General features: G+C 38.6%; 1 protein-coding gene across 2 annotated transcripts in view; it reads left to right on the plus strand.

The window, feature by feature from the left end:
- Positions 1-23,540, plus strand: part of EXOC4 (exocyst complex component 4) — a 798,914-nt gene that overhangs the window by 188,965 nt on the left and 586,409 nt on the right. For both annotated transcript variants that reach the window (XM_069588401.1, XM_069588402.1), the window contains exon 8: positions 22,682-22,827. In XM_069588401.1, the coding sequence (XP_069444502.1) occupies positions 22,682-22,827 (146 nt within the window). The remainder of the gene's footprint in view (positions 1-22,681; positions 22,828-23,540) is intronic.

Genomic DNA, 23,540 nt, shown 5'->3' on the forward strand with positions numbered 1-23,540 from the left:
CTCAGCTGGGAAAGAATCCGACTTCAGTGGGGGAGACCTGGGTTTGATCCCTGGGTTGGGAAGATCCCCTGGAGAAGGGAAAGGCTACCCACTCCAGTATTCTGGCCAGGAGAATTCCATGGAATGTATAGTCAACGTGGCTGCAAAGAATTGGACAAAACTGAGCAACTTTCACTTTCACGATACGAGCTATAAAGTAAGATTATATCAATATGATGTATAGAGGATGAGATGGTTGGATGTATTACCGACTCGATGGACATGAGTGTGAGAAAGCTCTGGGAGTTGGTGATGGACTGGGAAGCCTGGCGTGCTGCAGTCCATGAGGTCACAAAGAGTTGGGCACAACTGAGTGACTGAGCTGAACTGATTGTGGTTGACACATGAGGAAAAGTAATATTTTTTATTTCCTAAAGCTGTTAGCTGTAGAACCTTTATTTAATGGAGAGTTTTAGATTTCTTTGAAAACGCAGAGTTGATGAATCTGAAAATTCAAGTGGTAGTTATATGTCTGAACCCATATCAGTAGATAAGGTTGAGCTGGTGATTGTCTGCATAGGAAAGTGCTGACTGCAGCTTTGACACTGTGTATATAATATGCCTAATTGACACTATAGATTTATGAGTTTTAACTTACTGCTATTGTGACTTAAGAATTATCCTAGTGACATTTTAAGCTGCAAAAGTAACACAATTCCATAAACATAGGCAGTGCAGCTCTTGCCCTATTTATCATGTCCCAAATCATAACCTATGTTATTTATTAATCTGAGAATTACTGATTATTTAAAAAAAACATGCTCTGAGAATATAAATTCTAAGAAGTTAATTGTATGAACAGTCTGTTTCCTTCCATGTTGGGCTGGCCTAGAATGTCTTGGGTTGCTGTGCTATAGTCTGTACTCATTCTAAGCGTATTCTGCCTTTATTCATGGAAGCAGTTATTTAATGGGAAATAGGTGTTTTTCAGTTGAAAGTAAATGCAGAGGAAATGAAAGCAACTCTATTTCAGCCCGTACCTGGTCATTAATGAGTTACTGTAACTGAATCCTACAGTCACTGTATTCATATGGGTCACCACATTCCGAAGTGGCTAGAAAATGTTTAGATAATGGCTTCATGGGTCCAGAAGAAAGAATAGCTGTACCAAAGCCTCATTACATCTCCTCCACGTGGCAGTACGTCACTCTCAGGAATGGTAAGTTCTGTTGCCTTTATGGAGCACACCAGCATCATTTACGTTCACGTGGCCACCTAACTGAACACCCTTAGGAAGAGGGAGGAACTTCCAGTGCAGCTGCTCTGGTAGACTGGAAAAAATAGTGAACTAGATTCTGTTCTGTCTAATCAACGTCTCCTGTAAGAGAAAACTTAAGACGATGCCATGAATTGAGCTGTACGAGTTGCTCTGGATGGTGTGGGTAATCATCTTGTACTTGAAGGTTGGTGTGCCTTCTCCAGGTCTCAGAGCTTACTATTGGGTTGCAGATAGAATTATTGCTACCCAGATAGAATAAATGATCAGAGCCCGTGGTTGAAGGATATGATGGGTGATGTGGAGAAATGGGTCACTCCATGTAGTCAGTGAGGTGACAAATGAAGGTACTTACATTAGTGCTTTACACATAGAAAGTGAAAGTCGCTCAGTCTTGCCCAACTCTTTGCGACCCCAGGAACTGCAGCCTGCTAGGCTCCTCTGTCTGTGGGATTTCCCAGGCAAGAATACTGGAGTGGGTTGTCATTTCCTTCTCCAGGGAAGCTTCCTGACCCAGGGATTGAACCCAGGTCTCCTGCATTGCAGGTTGATTCTTTACTGACTGAGCTACCAGGGGAAGCCCCAAACACATAGCCCCCAACACATAGAAGACACTCATAAATATTACATAATAAAAGGAAGTACAGCGACAAGCCAGAAAATATGGGAACAAAGATAAGAGTCAAGTCAGTGGCTGGAGTCTCTTCTGACTTAGTTGTACTCTTTTGAACATGTACTTTGGTGTCGTGTTTGTAATATTTTACAGGTTAATTTTATTTGCAGGATTATTTGTGTAAGCCGACAGAGAAAGTGGAGAAAGTGAATGCTATAGTTCAAAGGAATGGAGGACCCTTGCACAATGCTGCAGGCTCTTTCAGGGCATAGACCGTCTTATGTATCAGTGTATGTACAGTGCCTTGCGATCAGAAGTGTTGGTTGAACGAATAGAAATGTCAGTGAAAATTTGATGTTTGCGCTGGGCCTTGAGAGGTGGTTGAATTTGATGTAGCAGAGGGAAATGAGATGGGTTTGTAAATTAGAACACTGAATAAAGGCACAGATGTTGGAATGAGCTTAACTGATTTTGCGAGACCCTGGAGAAGTCAGTCTGATTAGAGGCCTGTGGTGGATATTGTGGTAGTAACGATTGTATGGGGTTGTTTTAAAGACTGGTCCCTCAGAATTTTGTGTTCTGGCTTTGTTGATGCTCTGTCTTGATTAGCTTGTTGGGTAAAACTACTTTAGAAGAACAGGGTGTTAGTGAGGGCAGACTTATGGTTTTCGTGTTCAGAAAAACCATTCATTCAGTTGGTATTCATTGCACAAACATACAGAGTAAGATTCAGTGTATGCTTCTTTGGGGGAAATGAGATGCTTCTACTGAAGTTGTCAGACTGATGTCATAACTTCCAACCAAGTGCCTTCCTGTATGCTGTTGCTGGAGCTAGAAGAAGCAAGTTCGATAACTCTGCACCATCCTGCAGCTGAGAACTCCCCAGATTTGAGTAGGGTCATTTCTTCAGTCAGATTGCTTATTAAAAGTCTTACTGGGCTTCCCTGGTGGCTCAGTGGTGAAGAATCCTCCTGGCGATGCAGGAGACATGGGTTCGATTGCCAATCCTGGAGGATCCCAAAGCCACGGGGCAGTTAAGCCCATGCACCACAACTACTGAGCCTGTGCTCTACAGCCTAGGAGTCGTGACTGCTGACGCCCGTGCGCCCCAGAGCGCGCACTCCACGAGAGAAGTCCCTGCTGTGAGAAGCCAGTGCGCTGCGGAGTGGCCCCTGCTCGCCACAACTAGGAAGGCCCGTGCAGCAGTGAAGACCCAGCACAGCCAAAAACAAACACAGAAAATTTTATATATATTTAAACATATGTCTCTCTCTATATATATATCTTACTGATACTTGGTGGATTGAAGCAAATGTAAAACTCTGAAACTATCCTCAGGAGGAGGGAACCCCCTCTAGTTTAAGGTCGTGGTATCCCATTGTGCCAGCTTTTGAGAGGCACCTACAGATGCTGCTAAAAGGGCCACATAATTTAACAGAAGCACTTTGCAAAATAACCATTAAAAAAATTCTTCTCTGCTTCTTCCTTTTTCATCTTAAATTAGCTAACTAGTATATTGTATTACATTCTCACTTAGGGATTAAAAAAAAAAACAACTCATGAGCTTTGGTTTGTTCTTCAGAGAAATGTAACCCTAATAACTACAATTATTAGAAATACTCTGACAGCGCTGCTAGATGTAGCTCTGGTTGTAACACTAAGAACCCCTGCTTTTCCCTTCAAGTATGGTGTAGGTACTTTGTGTTGAGCACACACCACACTTTTTTCCAGACGTTTAGAAGGAATAAAAGAAGGAAGAATTAGAAGTATAATCAGAGACAAAAGCAGAAAATGTAGGATTGCAAACGGGATTGTTTGCTTCCCTAACTGTGTATCTAGATTAAAGAATCATTATTTGTACTGGCTAGATAGTACACCACAAATGATTTCCAGTTCTGAGCTCCGCAGATATTCTGTCTAGAGCACTACACAGCTGTTTATCTTAGTCATTCTCGTTCACAGCCATGGTCGTACCCAGCTCCTCTTAAGCTGGAGAATCTGAGATTGAGTTTTAAGGCTGGAGTGGAGACCTGGTCTGGGGCTTGGGATCTGCCGTTTACCCTGTGGCAGCACTGAAGCACCTGCACGTTCGGTGAAGTGCACTCCAAGGCTGTGGTTTTCCTTCCGACTGTGATGGCAGTATAATTGATCAAACATATTCTTTCAAAGAATCATAAATTCTTATTGGAGTTTGAGGGGATGTCATGTTCATTTGTCAACATGTCACTCCAGGGACACAGGTGCAGGAAATTTATGGAGGACGCACCTCGTGTTTCTCCTGAGCCACATAAATATGAAGCCGTCTTGATTGGAAACGTGTGGCTTTCGATTACTTCTCAGGTGGAGAGCAATTAAGATCTCTCCATAGAAGGCATTTCACTGCGATTCTCAGGGTTTCACACAGCACTGGCAGGGATCAGGTCTGAGGGGGACACCAGAGAAATTTTTGGAGGTCTGCAGATATTGTCTCAGGAAAGAATGCTAAGGCGGTTCTTCTCTGGCAGAGTGAATATTGCACATTTTCATCAAGTGCGTGATTAACTTTGACATTTGAAAATAGAACTTCACGTAAAAATAAGCATGGCACTTCTGCATGTTTAATTAAGATGCTTAGTTCCTGTCAAGACTGATAGTTTTTGTTTTTTGGTTTTTTTTCCCCCCTGTGAAGGGCAATATATTCTCAACTTCTGAAATTTCAGAAACCTGTACTTAACCTTTAATCGTTATTCCATTTACATGAAAATCTGATTAACAACTTTTAAAGTTCATGAGCTCCTGGTAAATGCAATTAAGACCTTTTTGGAGTTTGTTATTAAGAGCTGGCATTTCAGAAGTCTAGGACCTGGCTAGTGTTGCTGTCTTCTCCATTGCAGGCTGTCTTAGGCAATTAGCAGAGAACATGGGGTACACGAATTGTACTGTATTGCTTCTAAGTGAACATGGTTGATATTTAAATAGCGTGCAGTCTTTTTCTTTCCTCTGACTTGCTATATGGCATGAGCTTGTTACTGAGTGGTAGAATAGGGCCAAAGAAAATGAGGTGGAGTTGTAGCAATTTGTATACCTGGGAGATTGAGGCTCCTTCTTCTCTCTGATATTCTGAAGTCATGTTTTTATATTCACTCATTCTCAGGTGGTTAGGAGTCAGGTTAATCATCCTGCTATATTGCATATTTACTTTTGTGGGGCTGTGCCACATGGCATGCAGGATCTTAGTTCCCTGACCAGGGATCAAACCCATGGCCCCTGCAGCAGAAGCATGAAATCCTAACCACTGGACCTCCAGGCTGCATTTGTTTTGAAGTATAGTTGACTTAGAGTATTATATTAGTTTCAGGTGTACAGCATGGTGATTCAATATTTTTGTAGAATAGACTCCATATAAAGTTATAAAATATGGCTAGACTACCTTGTGCTGTACATTACCTCCTTGTAAACTTAGCTGTTTTATACCTAGCAGTTTGTGCACTATAGTCCCAGTTCCCCATTTTGCTCCTTCCTCTCGGCCCTCCTCCTGGCAGCCACCAGTCTGTTCTCTGTATCTGCTTCTGCTTTGTTCTATTTAGTCATTTGGTTTATTTTTTAGATTCCACATATAAGTGGAAACACAGTGTATGCATTTTTAAAAGTGCATTCTTCTAGAGGGTGCGATAGTCTTCTTGAGAGTTAAAGTGAACAAAATGTACATTTTGAAGAGAAATGATTCAGGCATGCAACTTCTTTCTAAACTTTTAGGCATTTCAGCTATTGAGACATTTTGCTTGGGTTGTGGGGACAGAAGAGAAGAGGCAAATGTGTTAGAACAGGTCAGTGTCGCATAGTTAAACACTCTGGAATGTGCTATGATGTATGGAGAATGGGAAGTAAATAGTCAAAGGCGAGAAGGATCCTACTGGGCATATACTGCCAGTCTGGCAGGTGTTTTTTTCCTTCCCAACAGACTTGGACTCTCTGATAGATGCACAATGCATTTCTTAGGTACTTTGTGCAGAACACTACTTATTAGCATTTAGAGGAAAGACAGGTGAAAATAATGGAAATATCGACATAAGCAAATCATTAAAATATATTGTATGTAACAATGTTATGAAAGAATGCTTGAATGTTTACATGTTTCCATACCAGCTGAATTTTTTATGAGCATATATTGCTTTTAAATAAAAGATCAAAATAGAGAAATGTGTGGGGAAAAATAAATTTAAATAGAAAAACTGATCTGAAATAATTAAATTCGATGCCAGAAATACCAATAAAGCAGTTCTCCATTTTTGGATCCTAGAGCTTCTATGTTTACTGTGAACTTAAACCAGCAGTGCAGTTAGCTGGTTACTCTTAGAAATTGTAGGCTAGACTCAAACGTAGCAAATAAATGAAAATAGTTGAGTCACATGTTTTGAATAAGATGAAAGATTTCAGTAGAAATACCATTTAGTAATTGTAGACCTCTTACGGATTTGGAAAATTCTTTTCTGGCCACAAAATTGATAAAACAGGATTACTACAACCAAGCTGTCAAGAGTTTTTTTTGTTTGTTTGTTTTTTAAATCAGTTTGCTATCTTACTTAAAGGAAATATATATGGACACATGTTCATATATATAATTTTACCACTTTCAGATAGAAGAGTTTTATTTAATAGACAAAATCTTTCTTATAGATGTTAAGAGTGAGTACAGAAAGGAGTGACATTAAGTTGCCCTTCAGTTTTAAAGGATTTCAGTTAATGTATTCCAGTTGGCATGAATCTTTGGAAATATAGGGATGTATTAGAGTGCCTTCTCATCAAGTCATGTTGGGAGTTTAAGAGATAAGTAGAGGTTTACCTACTAAATATCCAGCAGTGCATGATTAATTGCCAAATCTAGGTAATCAACTCTGGGTCCTGTAGGAGTTTAAAGAGATTACTTAAGATAGATTGGTTAGGGAAGGTTTTGTGTATTTGGTAGGAGCTGGCCCTTTAAGGAAGGCTAGCCTTTAGGCGAGTGGGAAGATCCTTCTAGGTAGGTATAATGTTACATGTATGCCAACAGTGGGTAGTCACTGAATTTGCCATATGCACAGTTTGTACAGAGGGGTGTAAGATGTGATCAGAGAGATAGAAGCCAGGTTCTGAAGAGCCTTAGAGGAATTCAGTTGAAATCTTTGTGGACTCCTTAATGAAAGGAGCTGCTTTCTCCTTGTGCTTTGTACTTCTCAGTGCCTCCAAATCTTGTTATCTCCCACTCTTAACAGTATTTCCCTCAAGCCCTAATGGAAATGTACCTAACAGGGTTCCTGGCACTCAGTAGGTACAAAATAAAATGTTAATCGAGTCTGAATCTGTACTTGTTAGTCCTAAATAATCCATTTTGAATGAACTATAAGCAAGCATCGTTTTTCTTTTATTTTTTTTTTTGGTAGGTGTGTCAGGGTTCACAGATAACAGATAACCAGTATGAAGGAGGCTCTAGTAACTGAACTGCTAATTGAAAATTCTGGGTCATAGCCACTTAATTGAATAAACTGTCTCCAGAGAGCAATTTGGGTCTTTTCCAAGATGCATTAACTCTTTCAGGTCATTAGGGTAGCACTTATCTCATTGGAGCAGAAATTTAATAAATGGTATTCCTGTGATGTGAGTAAATTAATGTACCTCAAAAAGCCTGGTTTCACCATGGGTGTTATAGTTCTACTCCAAGGAGCTCGCCTGTGAATGTAAAACATCAATAAGTAGCTGCCCTTTCAAGCATCTTACTTTCAATTTAGGTAACCTACTAGGGAGCATCTACTTTGTTCAAGGCACTGTGCTAGATGTTAACAGAGACACAAAGAAAAGACATGGCTTGAACTGAGAGGCAGGAGAGAAGGCAAATAACCACAAGATAAAATCCTTGAGAGCTGCAGACTGCCGTATGGGTTTTAATGAGAGCAAGATACCATAGTTAACTGTTAGGATAGATGGTAACCTCCCAGAAGGTAGGGACCTTGGCTTCTTTGCACAGTGTTCTCGTTCATGTTTATTTTCTCAGTTGGGAGTTTAAGAGAGAAGTCCAGGAACAGTTAGAGACATATAGATACACACATCTAATGGTAAAATATGAGTTAGATCAATCTGAAGCTTTTTTTTTAAACAACAGTTTGCACATATGTACTTTTCTCCCCCCTGTGAGATATGAATTATTAATGTCTGGTGTTAATCTAAAATGAAAGTGGTAAGGATGTGAAAACCAGAAAAATAAGACAGTATCCTTTGGAGGATATGCTCGCTGATTGTCTAATTGTCTCAATTTGTCTGTCAGTCTACTGATGGGATATTGACCTTCGGGTAGTAAAAAGGATACGAAGAGTCTCTTGTACTCACCAGCACATGTTACACATTTATATTTGCCATGAAGGTAGAGGCAGCTACTGTAAGACTAAGGGTAAGTGACAGACCACTGGGGAAAAAAGGAAGTAGAGATAATACCTCCATAAGAAGCTAAAACTTCCAAGATGTAAGACCGGCCTCTACTTCTGCATGCATGGGATTGGCATCTCCATTGGCATGTGGGCTGTGATCAGTCACATCTGGATGGTGCACGTGTGTACTGTGTTAAAAATCAGTCAAGTTAATACTTAAATTCACTTTCTTGATCTCGTTCTCCCATGCTTGATTAATGGTAGTGGTAGTTACAAGCAGGGGGGAAAAAGGATAAACTTAGACATGATGAAAACCCTGGGGATTTACTTGTGCAATATGAAACTATCTAGGTTAACCAAATGGTAATTATGTAAAAACAATGAATAGGAAATATGGTTGTAGAAGTCATTTAGGGTTGTGGAAGGTGCTGAAATGACAGAAGATATAGGTTATTTACTGGCAAGGAGGACACCATTGAAGGGTTTGAGCAGAATGATGGCGCTAAGCTCTGTTATGAGCGTAGTGGGTTGTGGGATAGATGATCATAAGAGGTGTAAGGAGGATGGGAGAGTGTGGGGAGATTGTTGGACTAAGCTCTGTGAAGGATAGTGAGGATGAGCTTTAAAGGCATGAGGGTCAGAATGAAAATACTAAAAGAGGAAAAGGCCATGAGATGTGTAGTATAATATAGGACTTGGCAGTTGATTTGGAGAGTAAGATGGAGAAGAATGAGAGCTGATTACAGGTTATGGTCCTGGGAAGTCAGAGAAATAACAGTAGTGCTAACAAAGAGGGAAACTAAAGGGACCTTTTTTTCTTCCTTCTTTCCCCCTTTCTCTGTTTGAAGGGAGGTGATGAGAAAGTTTGCTTGGCCAGGCTGTTTGTTGAGCCCACGCCCCAGTATTTTTGTATTCTGTAGCGTCTGCTGGGCTGTGCTCACTTCCTTGCTGTGACAAGACCCTCTCGCGGGCAGTGACAGTGCCTCTCTGGAGCTTGGAAAAAAGTGCAGTGTGATGGCAGAGGACGATTGAGAATCATCTGAAATGTAGACGGAGCTAAAATGCGAGAGAGCAATAATAGGAGTAAGGGTACTGGACATTCAGATGCTTGAGACAAATGATGCAGTCAAATTCACTGAAGTGAAAACATTCCAAAAGTTCAGTGATACGCATTAGCAGGAACCTACACTTAGTGATTGAGGACACCGGCTTCTCATTGTGGTGGCTTCTCTTGTCGGGGTCTGTGGTGCGTGGACGTCCACAGCTGAGGCACATGGGCTCAGTAGTTGCAGCTCCTGGGCTCTAGAGTGCAAGCTTAGTAGTTGGGGTGCAGGGGCTTAGCTGCTCCGCAGCATGTGGGATCTTCCTGGGCCAGGGACTGAACCAGTGTCCCCTGCATTGGCATGCAGACTCTCAACCACTGGACCACCAGCGAATTTCTTCCTTAATTATTAATGAGGTTAAATATTTGTGTTTTTTGATTGGCTGTGTTCCTCTTTAATCAAATACTAATGTCCTTTGCCCTTGTGATACCTATTGGAGTTGCTTTCTTTTTCATATCGTTACAGGATCTGTTTATATAATAAATGTAATTTATATGGCAAAAAAATAAAGATGGGGAACTAAGGTTCTTGGATTAAGAAGGGTAATATCTTAGTTACCTGGGCCTTGGGATTCATTTAAGAAAAAATAACAAATTTCTGAGCCTTCTCCTCAGAGGTAGTAGCATTTGTGAGCCAAGCATTTTCAGTTCAGTTTGGTGGCTCAGTCGTGTCTAACTCTCTGTGACCCCATGGACTGTAGCAGGCCAGGCTTCTCTGTCCATCACCAACTCCTGGAGCTTGCACAAACTCATATCCATTGAGTCGCTGATGCCATCCAACCATCTCAACCTCTGTCATCCCCTCCTCCCGCCTTCAATCTTTCCCAGCATCAGGGTCTTTTCCAATGAATCAGTTCTTCGCATCAGTTGGCCAAAGTAATGGAGTTTCAGCTTTAGCATCAGTCCTTCCAGTACATATTCAGGACTGATTTCCTTTAGGATGGACTGTTTGGATCCCCTTGCAGTCCAAGGGACTCTCAAGAGTCTTCTCCAACACCACAGTTGAAAAGCATCAGTTCTTCAGCGCTCAGCTTTGTTTATAGTCCAACTCTCACATCCATACATGACTACTGGAAAAACCATAGCTTTGACTAGACAGACCTTTGCCGGCAAAGTGATGTCTTTGCTTTTTAATATGCTGTCTAGGTTGGTCTTAGCTTTTTTTCCAAGGAGCAAGTGTCTTTTAATTTCATGAGTGCAGTCAACATCTGCAGTGATTTTGGAGTCCAAGAAAATAGTCTGTCACTGTTTCCACTGTTCCCCCATCTATTTGCCATGAAGTGATGGGACCGGATACTATAATCTTAGTTTTCTGAATGTTGAGTTTTCAGCCAACTTTTTCACTCTCCTCTTTCACTTTCATCAAGAGGCTCTTTAGTTCTTCTTCACTCTCTGCCATAAGGGTGGTGTCATCTGCATATTTGAGGTTTTTAATATTTCTCCTGGCAATCTTGACTCTAGCTTGTGCTTCATCCAGCCCGGCATTTCTCATAATGTACTCTGCATGTAAGTTAAATAAGCAGGGTGACAGTATACAGCCTTGACATACTCCTTTCCTGATTTGGAACTCGCCAGAAACTGTGGAAAATTCTTAAAGAGATGGGAATACCAGACCACCTTACCTGTCTCCTGAGAAATATGTATGCAGGTTAAGAAGCAACAGTTAGAACTGGACATTGAACAACAGACTGCTTCCAAATTGGGAAAGGAGTATGCCAGGCATTTTTATGTATTTATTTTAATTCTGTGAAGCAGATTGTACTGTTATACTTATTTCACAGTTGAGTGAAATACAGTTTAGCAAGGTTAAGTAACTTGCCAGGGTCACATAGTTGGTTAAGTGGTAGATTTGGTTTTAAGCACACACTTTTTGTATTTCTGAATTGCCCTCTCAATTTATAGTTCTAAGGTGGGGCACGTGAATCTTTAAAATAATTCAAGTGATTCCGATGTATAGATCAGTCTTTCTTTTAATAGAATTTTACCTTAAACTGAGAAGGAAGAGGTGTATGTATTTTGAGGGAGGAGATAAAACATTGTGGTCAGAATTGAGAATTCAGAATTGGAGATGTTGGAGTATTTCCAAAGAAGAAAGAATGTCAAAGAGTAATACATAGAGGTCATTGAAATTAAGGAGACTGAGGAAGACTGTGTAATGGTAAAAGGAATTATTAATATATCATGATGAAACATGTTAAGTGTTACTGCAAAGTAAGACTGTTATCATCAGTAGCTAACATTTTGTAATGGGGTAAGAAAATCAGGGAGCTTGTGTCGACTTTGATGAGAAAAGTCGAGAAAGTGATACAAATATATAGAATGACCCTTAAAATATGTTTTAGTGAAATGGGCAGAGACTATTATGAAGCTGTAGTTAGCAGTATGCCTTTGGGCACTGAGACCACATCTGTGTTTTCCCCATCATAGCCTCATTGCCTTCTGTTTTTTTTTTTTTTTAAATGGGTAAGCAATAAATAAAAAAATCATAAAAATGCTATAGGATCTAAAATGCATAGAGGAAAAACTGGCAGAATTGAAGTCAGTGAAAAACTCAACAATTGTAAAGTTGAAGATTTCAATACTCTTTTAAAATAATTAGTGGATCAACGGGACAGAAAACCTATAAAACTTGAACTGTACTATCAAGTGCCATGACTTACCATGACCTCTGGTACCCCTGCCTACCACCATCAGAATACAGATTCTTTCATGAACATTGACTATCATGGGAGATCATCGACTATGAAGTTCATGTCTCAGTACATTTAAAAGGATTGAAATCACAAAAAGTATGTTCTCCATCCAGAACAGAATTAAATAAACAACAGGAAGAAATTTTGGCACGTCTCAAAATATTTTTAAGTAAAACAACAAAGTTCTAAATACACCGTGGGTGTAAAAAGAAAGACGTAAGATCAACAATCAAAGTTTGTACGCTAAGGTCTTGAAAAAGGAGGGGGAAAAATGAAACCCAAAGCAAGCAGAAGGACAAAAATGATAAAGATTAGAGTGAAAAGTCAGCAGAAAATTTTAAAAAAGTAATGATGTTAAAATTGGTTCTTTGAGAAGATCAAAAACTACTAAATCTTTAGACTGATAAATTAAAAAAGGGAGAATTCTCAAAAAATGATGAAATTAGGAGTGACAGAGAAGGCATCACTGTATGCCATATAAAAGTTAAAAAGATTGTGATGAATAACCCCAGTTAGACAACTTAGACGAGGTGGACAAATTCCTAGAAAGTAACAAAATACTGGAACTAGTTCAAGAAGAAATAGAAAATCTAAATTGTCCTATAGTAAATATAGGCATTCCTCATTTTATAGCAGTTTGTTTAATTGAGCTTTACAGACATTGCATTTTTAAAAAATTGGAGGTTTGTGGCAATCCTATGTTGAGGAATTCTGTTGGTGCTATACATTCAATAACATTATTTTAAAATTACAGTATGTACATTTTTTCAGACATAATGCTCTTGGACATGTATAGTGTTAACATACATTTTATATGCTCTTTGAAACAAAATCATGTGACTTGCTTTATTTCTGTATTCACTATATTGGAATGGTCTGGAACCGAACCCACAGTATCTTCAAGTTATGTCTATAAATTAAATAATTTAAAAAAATCCTGCACATACATAAGTATACAAGTATTTTATCAAGCATTTGAAGAAGAAATAATACCAATTTCTGTTTTGGAAAACAGAGATGAAGAAACATTTTTCAGCATACCCTTGTGAGTCCATTATAACCTTGATAAAAATTTGAGATAGCAGAGGAGGCTATAGATCAATATCCTTCGTGAACATAGATGCAACAACCTCAAATGAAGTACTAACAAATTGGGTCCTTTAACATATAAACTGTGTTATGTACCACAGTTAACTGGGATTTATCAGAAAAAGAATCACTGATTGTAATATGCCATATTCATAGAATAATGGGAAAACCCACGCAGTTATCTCAGTAGACACTGGGAAACACCTGATACCCACTGACGACTGAAAAGACAAAAGCAAAAGCTTTCAGCAAGCTAGTACTAGAAAGGAACTTTCTCAGTCTAATAAAAGGCTCTGTAAAAACCTGTAACATAATAAGGGAAATTTTTGGAATGTTAGAAGTATTTTAAAATGATTGTGGTGATGGTTGCACAACCTATACATTTACTTAAAAACTGTTGAACTATACATGACGATTATGGTGTGTAAATTGTGCCCCAACAATGCTGTTCTAAAAATAAAGGATAAAATCAGATTACAAATATTCAAAAATATATGTCCTTCACAGTATCCTTCAGAGAACTCCTAGACAAACACTTAACAGTCCTAATGGAAGTTAATTAGTGTATAAATCAAGGAAATCTCATCAGCATTATTTCCCCTCTCACAATTATGTGTTTGAGGGTGTATATGAATATTCATATGCTTGACAAGGGATTATATTCCAAATGAAATTTACTGTTCCTATCAAACTCATTTTTACTGCATTCCTGATCATTGTTCATGGAACCATATTTTTTTAGTCCCTTGAATGTGCAGTCTTTTTTGCCATTTTAAAACTTGTTTTCTTTCCTTCTAGAGTAGCTGGTTAAGTTTTTTTCATTTTTCTTCTAGACATCAACTCAGAAATGTATGCCTAATTGTAAAATCTCATTGCCACTACTTTAGCTTAAAATCCTTTTTATGTTTAAAAATTCATCTTGGTAGGTTTTTTTCCCTTGTCCCCTCCCTTTATCTTATTTCCTTAACCATTCATTTTTCCCTTGCAAATCCCATTGCCTTCTATTATTATATACCAGCAGATTAATTTACTTAGAGTATATCCATCCACATTTTATTTACCTATTGAAAGCTTTTTCCTGCCTCCTCATTCTGTACTTGACTTCAGTACTAGGGTTACAGACCCTGAGAAGTTTGTGAATTTACCACTTTTCCAGGCTTATCTCTCAGGCTTCATTTTTATGTTACCTGAACTATTTTGTAGTTAACTTAAGAAGGCACCTGAAATTTTCCCAACACTGTTTCTTTGTTTTTTCTGTCCTTTCTGCTTTTTTTTTTTTGCTTTTTATACATTATAAGATTATATTTTTGTCCTATTGTGCCGTGATCTTGAAACTCTTTATTGTCCTATGCATGCTCAGTCACTTCAGTCATGTCCGACTCTTTGCAGCCCTATAGGCTGTGGCCCACCAGGCTCCGCTTGTCCATGGGATTCTTCCAGGCAAGAATGCTGGAGTGGGATGTCTTGCCCTCCTCCTGGGAATGCTCACAACAATTTCTTTGACCCAATGCTTTCTACTTTCTCTCTTGTGTTATAGTCATTCTTGTGTCTGTATGACTAGATAAGCACATTGAGGGAAGGTTTGATTGATTTGGCTTGATTTGGCTTGATTTGACTTTTAATTCCCTTAAAATTTTAATTTATATGTAGTAAAATTCACTTGTTTTGATATTAGGATTTTTTTTTTAGTCTTGTTTTCATATCCAGGATAATACTTTGCACATTTTACATATTAAGTAAATAATTTAAAGTAAATGAAAACTTTCTTTTAAAATTGGGATTTCTTTGCTAAAAACTCTTCTTTTGAGGGGACTGAGGGGAGCTAAATGTCTCTTTGAGACTTATCAGGAATTTGACAGAGGACCAGAAAATACTTGTGTAACTCTTGGAATTTTTTTGGTTTCTTTTACTTTGAACACTAAGGAACTGTTCACAAGACCATATACATAGTAGTCTTAATGATACAATTGCCACTGATAATGAGCATAGTTAAGCAGGCAGCCTTTTATTTGCAGAATGACTGGTTTGCTTATGGCAGAATATTTTAGTCTTTATATAATAGGGAAATAAGACTGCCATTTTCAAAAGATAACTTTTTCTGTTTTTCTTTGTTACAAATATTTCACTCATTAGCAACCTTATGGGGGAAATCTGATAGTTTTTAGTAATTGTAAATAGTGGTCCTCATTTTTAAAAATAGCATTGCATTGTTTCAGTCTTACTATTTAGCCTGTCTGGATTCAAGGTGATAGTCTGCGGGGTGGACTACTCTGATTTTGCTCCTCCTCGTCCTCCCAATTTCTCTTCTCAAATTCCGGACATCCTGGTTTCCCTTTACCTAGGCCTTGTGTCCGCCATCCAGACAGCCTGGAGTTTCTGCTTGGTTTCTGCTCTTACTGCGTGGTCCCTGGAAGGGGTGCTCCGGGGAAAGGCCAAGGGAGCTCACCTCATGTGCTTCCTTTCTTCCAGGGGTCATAACCAAAGTTACTGCCTAATTTAGTTCCTCTATAAGGTCTTCAACTTCTGTGTTGTTGTTTTTTTTTCAGCTTTTATAATTATTATCAGTATGAGGGTTAATCCATTGAAAGCCACTTTGCTGGTCTTAGAACAGAAACTCCTGGGCATCTGTATTTTAAAAGAGCAAATTATTAAAAACTGCAGTATTTATTATAGGCATATACAAGGTACCACATAAGGAAGTTGAGCCTTAGTTCATAGTGGGAGCTCAAGGTGATTTTTTTTTTTTTTCACCTTAGTACTGCTACCGCCATGTAGTAATCTAATTCTCAGATTCATGGTAGGGAGGGGGCTGGTAGAGGGACACAAATACAGTATGGCTTTGATATAAATCATTGAACATATGAAGGTTGTAGCCTGGAGAATCGCTCTCCTAGTCGCAAAGGTTGAAATCTGTGCAAACCACTACTCCTGTTTAGATGCATATTAGTATATTATTAGTATATATTTATTTATACATAGAATATATACATATAATATATTCTGTATACATATAATATATTCTGTATATATAGGATATATACATAGATGCATATTAGTATATATTCATTTATCCAGAGATAGCTTAGTGAAGAAACAAAGACTCATTCAGATTATCATAAGGAAAAAATAAGGAAAACATACTGAAGACTGTAAGGATATATTGCGGGACCCAAGGGTAGAAAGTCTAAGACCTTATCAGATCAGTTTGAGACCTTTGCACTGTGGAAAACTTAGTTTGCAAACTGTGAATCTCTCTCCTGTGAGTCTTCTTATTTCTCTCTGGTCCTCTGGTTCATTCTTTATTCTCTCTGTGCAAATTGGCTTTCTGTGATTTTTCATCCACATGGTAAAAGATGATTGCCCCAGGGTATTTACATCTCCTCACTTACATTCACCAGCACAGACTGTATCCCACTAACACATTCCTAGGAGAGAGAAATCTGACTAGCTGATTGAGGGTTGGCTGTTTCCTTGGCAAAGTAGGCTCTGACCTAGAGAGATCCCAGGGTACAGGCCTGGCTCCTCCCAAATCCATTAATGGTTGGGAAACAGTCCTTATGTGAGGCGAGCATTTAGTAAGCTGAAAGACACTAAAAGGATCTACCCTATTAAGTATCTAGAAGGATCTCGATGTTTCAGAAAGTAGCTAGTTGGATAAATGGAGAAGCTGATAATAGGAGATGTGTTAATTCTAAGTCTGTAAATCTCTCATTTATTTAAAAACAAAATTCTTCATGGATAACCACAAGCAGCCATATGTTAAATAAAGAGGACTATATGGTAAATGAGGGATTCATTCAGAATGATGTTATCAATGTTAGAGCATGTTATAAATCTCAGCATCTTGGCCTTGCTTTATATATCATGGAATTTCTGACTAGCATCTTACCAACTGCTAATCAGTATTCTAGCAGAAGAGATGCCTGACCATCCCAGTTAGTGTGCTCTGCTAAAGCATTATATTTCTTTGCTTCTACCACAGAACTGTCTAACATACCAGATACTCAGTAAATACATTTGAATCATTATATCACTGGTATATATAGATTTTTCAGGTGCTTTTCAATTATACTTTCATATTTCTTGTCCTTAGTTTTATTAAGTTAAACAGAAAGGTGGGGTTTTTCCATAATACCATATAGGAAAACCCCAAACAAACATTTTGGCCAACCCAATACAAATGAACACCTTTTAAGTTAAACTTAAAGCACAGATATTAACTATGCCTTTTAATTTTTTGAACTCTTGATCAACAAGAAATAGTACTTCCTGGTACTTACAAAGAGAAAAGAGATGCATGTCTGAGATAAGAAGGAATGTAAAACCAAGAATTATTATCTTCTGCAGATTTTCTGTGGGCAGAATGTATCTGATACTATATGAATGCCCTTTGACCCTGGAATTCCAATCTTGGGTGATTTTCCCCAGGCAAAAGACAAGCTGTATAGCTTATTTCTTTTCATAAAAATGGAAATTTGAATTCATCCGTGAGCGCTTAGGAAATTTATGTACAATTTCGAAGATGCAGTATGTTATCCACAATGATGTAGAATCACCAAAAAATGATATGGTTATATGTTAATACCAAGCATCTGGTGTTTGTGTCAAGACTCTGTAGTAGAAGATTTAACCTAATTCAGACACATTTCAGGCATCTTAAAGTAGGGGCTATTTGTTCTTTGAGATATTAGAAAAAATTACACCTTTGCCAATTTGAGTGTCAACATAAAACTTTTACCTGTTTTAAAGCAGTATTTTTCAGCTGGTGGTGAATGTTATTAGGAAAAAGAAGGAAACACAAGGAAGGAAGCAGACATCACAAAGCCTGTGGTTAAAATTGCACCTCTCTCTTTGTTACTTTATTCACAGTGTAGGTTTTTGTACCCTGGAGTCATTCATAGGGCTCTTTCTGCTTTGGAGACTATCGCTAATTTGCATCTAACAACATACATTCATCAAGGCTTCTCATCACTTGCTTTTTAAAAAATTCATTGGTTCCCTATATTTTCTGATTGACTGGTATGTTGAATGGCTCTGTGATGGAAGTAAAGAAATACAATGCTTTAAGGAACATAAAGTTCCTCCTATTTATTAATGGTGAGGCATCTTTTCCTTAGATAATAGCTAATAGTATCGAGCAGTTTTGGATGAATACTTATTTACTGATATGTAAAGTGGGTACTTGAGGAGCTCAGAAAAGGAAACAGCTCATTTCCAATGGCCTGGGAAAGGAGTTGTTGAAGTGAAAATATTGGAACTGGTTTTTGGAAGGGTCTGTTAGGAGAGAGGGTAGTCTAGGATAGACATTCCAGAAATGAGAGGGCCTAGGTGTATACAGGGGAAAGTTAAGTCTGTGATCTTGATTGGAGTGCTGGCTTCATCTTGAGAATAAGATATGATTGGAATATTGAGGTCAGATTGTTGTAAATGATGAGATGGGGAGCCTTGTGATGGTAGCAGCAACTGTGTTTGTTTTTTATTTTTTTTCTTTATAATTTTTATTGGAGTTGAGTTGATACTGTGTAAGTTTCAGGTATACAGCAAAGTGAATCAGTTGTACATATATACATCAACTCTCTTTTAGATTCTTTTCCCAAGTAGGCCATTACAGAGCCCTGAGCAGAGTTCCTGTGCTATACGGTGGGCTCTTCTCAGTTACCTGTTTTACGTGGGCTCCTCTGATGTCTCAGATGGTAAAAGAATCCGCCTGCAATGCAGGAGACCCCGGTTCGATCCCTGGGTCAGGACCATCCCCCAGAAAAAGGAATGGCAACCCACTCCAATATTCTTGCCTGGCGAATCCCATGGACAGAAGAGCCTGGTGGGGTGCAGTCCCAGGGTCGCAAAGAGTCAGACACCACTGAGCGACTAACACTTTCACTTTTTTCTCTTTTTCAGTGTGTATATGTCAATCCTAATTGCCCTTTGCCCCCCTGTAAATGTTCATGATTGTTTTCCACATCTGTAACTCTATTTCTGTTTTGTAGATAAAGTCACTTTTACACTTTTTTGGAGCAACGTTTTTTTAAGGAAGAACACTATTGAGGGTGTAGGAGGATTGGAAGAATAAGAGATGGGAGACAGAAAACTCAGTGAGGAAAACTCACTGGTGGTGACTGTCAGAATGGACCAGAAGGGCAAACTCATTGAGTTGAGAAAGAGAGATGAATGAATTTGGGCACAGATTCCTTTGTGAATACAAAGGATAAGGGAATGTATTAAAGATTGTTCTGAAGTTTTAAACCTGGAGATCAGTGACAGTAAGAAAATACTAAACAGAAAGTTGAAAGAAGGAATTACTAATTTTTATGGGAAGATGATTTAGGTTTCAGAATTTAGGATTGATTTTATGTGAAATAAATGAATAGGTCAGGCATGAAGTCACAGATGTAGGATTGAAGCTTGGGAGAGAAATGAAGATAAAGACCACATTATGGTAGGGGACATAATATATGTGGAGACTGCTTTTTAAAGTTTAGAACCAAAAGACAGAAAGGAAACAAGGTAATAGATTGTGAGAACCAAAGGAAGATATTTGTCAACAGAAAAATGTATTAGAAATAGTACATTTGTATAGATAGAAAGGGAGAAGTTGATGAATAGAAAGACTAAGAATCCTGAGCTCTAATAATTAAGGGGATGTGGAGAAAAAGAACATGATCATAAAATACCTGGATTTTAAGGATGCTGCTTAGTTATGTCCTGGTCAGTCAATATTTTATTATAAAAGGACAGCCATTGATTTCTAGGACAATAATTACTTCAGAAGAATTACTTTGGTGTAGTGTGGCTTTGTAGAAACATAATTCTGTCATACTGGTGTAATAACCAACATTTAAGTGAAACCAGGGTATTTGTAGACATCATTCTGTGTTAAAATGCGAAAGATGTCAACAAGTTGAAATTCCTTTCTGATTTACTGAACTTCTTTTGATAACAGATTCCTGCAAACTTTATTAACATCAGCGCTAAATCTGCAAAATAATTGAGTCCCTCACTGGAATTGTTACTAGAGACCCAATTCAATTCTCTCTCTGACTGTTGTGCAATTTGGGTGATATATTAACAGAGATAGTACTTGTCATTATATTACTTCCTCAGCATACTGAGTAATACTCCAGGGACCTCATAAAGAAAAAAAACAAAACATTGACCAATCTCTTAACATGTTTTCTTCTTTCCCAGTGAACTCTTTATTGTACAGAAAATCAAATGAAGTACATTAATTGTGCGGAGGATGAAATAAAAGAAGCCCACAGGGGCTTCCCTGACAGCTTCAACAGTAAAGAATCTGCCTGCCAGTGTAGGAGATGCAGGTTTGATCCCTGTGTTGGGAAGATCCCCTGGAGAAGGAAATGGCAACCCACTTCAGTATTCTTGCTGGGAGATCCCATGAGCCTGGTGGGCTATGGTCCATGGGGGTCTCAAAAATGCCAGACACAACTTAGTGACTAAACAGCAACAACAAAAATCCATTCACTGGCAGCTGTATCGGTCTCATTGATAGTTTCTATGCAGTTAGAGTGGACTGTCATGGGGAAGAAAATAGACTGGTGGGAACTAAACCTGAGTTGAAATCCTGACCTGTTACACTGTAAATATAAGACCTTAGCCTAGTTTCTACTTCCCTCCTTTCTTCCCTCTCTTTTTCTTTTGAGCTTTTTAAAGAGCATTTTAAAGCTCACAGTAAATTGATGGGAAACGTACAGAAAGTGAAAGAGAAAGTCGCTCAATCATGTCCGACTCTTTGCAACCTCATGGGCAATACAGTCCATGGAATTCTCCAGGCCAGAATACTGGAGAGGGTAGCCTTTCCCCTCTGCAGGGGATCTTCCCAACCCAGGGATCAAACCCAGGTCTCCTGCATTGCGGGCAGATTCTTTACCAGCTGAGCCACAAGGGAAGCCCAAGAATACTGGAATGGGTAGCCTATCCCTTCTTCAGGAATCTTCCCAACCCAAGAATCGAACCGGGGTCTCCTGCATTGCAGGCGGATTCTTTACCAACTGAGCTATCGGAAGCCAGAGCGTACAGAAATTTCTTGTTAACTCCTGCTCCCCCACACCCATATGGGCTAGTTTTTTTAACACCACTAATTCTCAGTTTAATCATCTCTAAATTACAATTAGTAACACGTCATAGATTTGAGGATTGAGTAAGATCATGTTTTTAAAATGCCTGATATGTGATAAGTACTCAGTAATCATAATAGAGACATAATTGGCTTTAAAACTTACTTGGAGCAGTATAGTCACAGGTGCTTCATAAATGTTTTCTGATGATAGTGCTTAATATGGTTCTCACACTTTGAATGAATGAATACACACACACACACACACATCCCTATGTGCAGGGATACTAGTGATATGGGACCCTGAGTCTGAAAAGCTTTCACTTCCATCATGGATAGAATTGTTTGCCTACATGTACTGTTATACCACTTGGTTATCGGGACATTGTAAATGTGTCGAGTTATTATACAAGTGAGTTGATAGACTTTAGTCGCAGGTTAGGAACTGGGACTATTCTTAGGAACCGTGATGATTTCTATTCCAGATCTGCTGTTTTCTTTACGAATAGTGGGGACTTTTTACTATACTTGTCTTAGAGATAGTACAACTGATTCTAGCTCAGGCCCCTGAACCCTTGAGGCTCTGAAGTGGATTGATTTTTACAAGCAGGACCTGCTGGCAGTAGTGATTTAAAAACAACAACAAACCTGTTGCTTTGACCCTCTGCAGATGAGTATTGGCCTCAAAGTTATTTGCAGGTCAAGACCATCTAGTCCGCTGTGGCCTGCGCTGGCCTGGTTGGCAGGTGTTTTAGATTGCTGGTCCGTTTCCTTGTCTGTGTTCTGAGAACTGACCTCCCTGATAAGGTTTTGTTCTTTAAATGAAGTAACACATCTAAGTGGATTAGCGCCTCGCCTGCAACGTAGTAAGCCCTCAGTAAACATGGCATTATTGCTGATGCTGCTATAATTTGGAATAATGAGGATTAAATTATGACTGCAGGAGTATATTGCTTGACTCACCCAACTTCATGCCTGACACATAGTAGACCCTCAATAAAAACTTCCCATTTACCCCCATGTGCAAATGCCCACTATACCCTGTTCTCAGTTTTAGGCATGGGTAGCAAATCGGTGGGGACTTCCCTGGTGGCTCAGATGGTAAAGTGTCTGTCTACATTGCGGGAGACCTGGGTTCAATCCCTGGTTTCGGAAGATCCCCTGGAGAAGGAAATGGCAGTCCACTCTAGTACTATTGCCTGGAAAATCCCATAGACAGACGAGCCTGGTAGACTACAGTCCATGGGGTTTCAAAGAGTTGGACACAACTGAGTGATTTCACTTTAACTTTAACTCACTTTAGCAAATTGATGGCTTTCTGGCCATAATGAGTCTTTCCTTAGGTCTACTACTAGAAATAATGAATAGCTAGGTTAATATCCTTCTTAGTCAAGGTGGTTTTAGAATGAGGTCTTCATGGTTTTAAAATTGCATATCGTAAAGGTGCATGTTAATTTTAAGCTGTTTATCTGCTTGTACAGATGCTGTTGACTGAGTACTTGGATATGAAAAATACACGTACAGCCTCTGAACCATCAGCTCAGCTCAGTTATGCCAGCAGTGGACGTGACTGTGCAGCCTTTTTTGCCAAGAAGAAACCTCAAAGGCCAAAAAATTCTCTTTTCAAGTAAGTATCTCACTGCTGGTAAGATAGATGTTGAGATGTGTTAGATCCAAGTTTAATGGTTTTCTACTTTATTAACAGTCATTATTTCACCCAGTTAAAGTTGATTTGAAAGAATTATGGTAGCAATATATAGTCCTCTCATATACTAAATACATATATTCAATTTTGTGTACTTTTGTCTTCTGTAAGAGAAGTGGCTATTTTGGACTATGGTTGCTGGACTATCTAAAACTTTTAATAAAAATTTCTGGAATTCATTTCTGGGTATTTTTATATAAAATGAAGAGAAATTCCCCTCTTGTTTCTGGGGAATTTTATATGGAATGAAAGGAAATGAAATATTTTAGCTTTTGCAAAGGCCCCAAGTGCCAAGAAACAACCATTGTTAATAAAGTCATAAAGCTAGCTAAGTAGTATTGGGTTTTATTTGAATTAATAAGAGAATAATGTGGACATTCTTTTTTCCTTATTATGACCAACTACTCTCCTCAGCTGGTCATAAGTTAGTGTCACTTGGTAACAGCTTACAGTTAATATTATTATTAACATTAATAGTAATAACAGTAACAGCTACCATTGTTCAAGTGCTTACTATGTACCAGGCACTGTGATAAATGGGTTTCTCAGGAGAGTCTCAATTAATCATAATTCAGATTATATCAAATTTGGGCATCAAGAGTAGTGGTTAATGCTTCTGAGTCCTTACTAAGTGC

Source organism: Ovis canadensis, chromosome 4, assembly GCF_042477335.2.
Source record: "Ovis canadensis isolate MfBH-ARS-UI-01 breed Bighorn chromosome 4, ARS-UI_OviCan_v2, whole genome shotgun sequence".
NCBI lineage: Eukaryota > Metazoa > Chordata > Mammalia > Artiodactyla > Bovidae > Ovis > Ovis canadensis.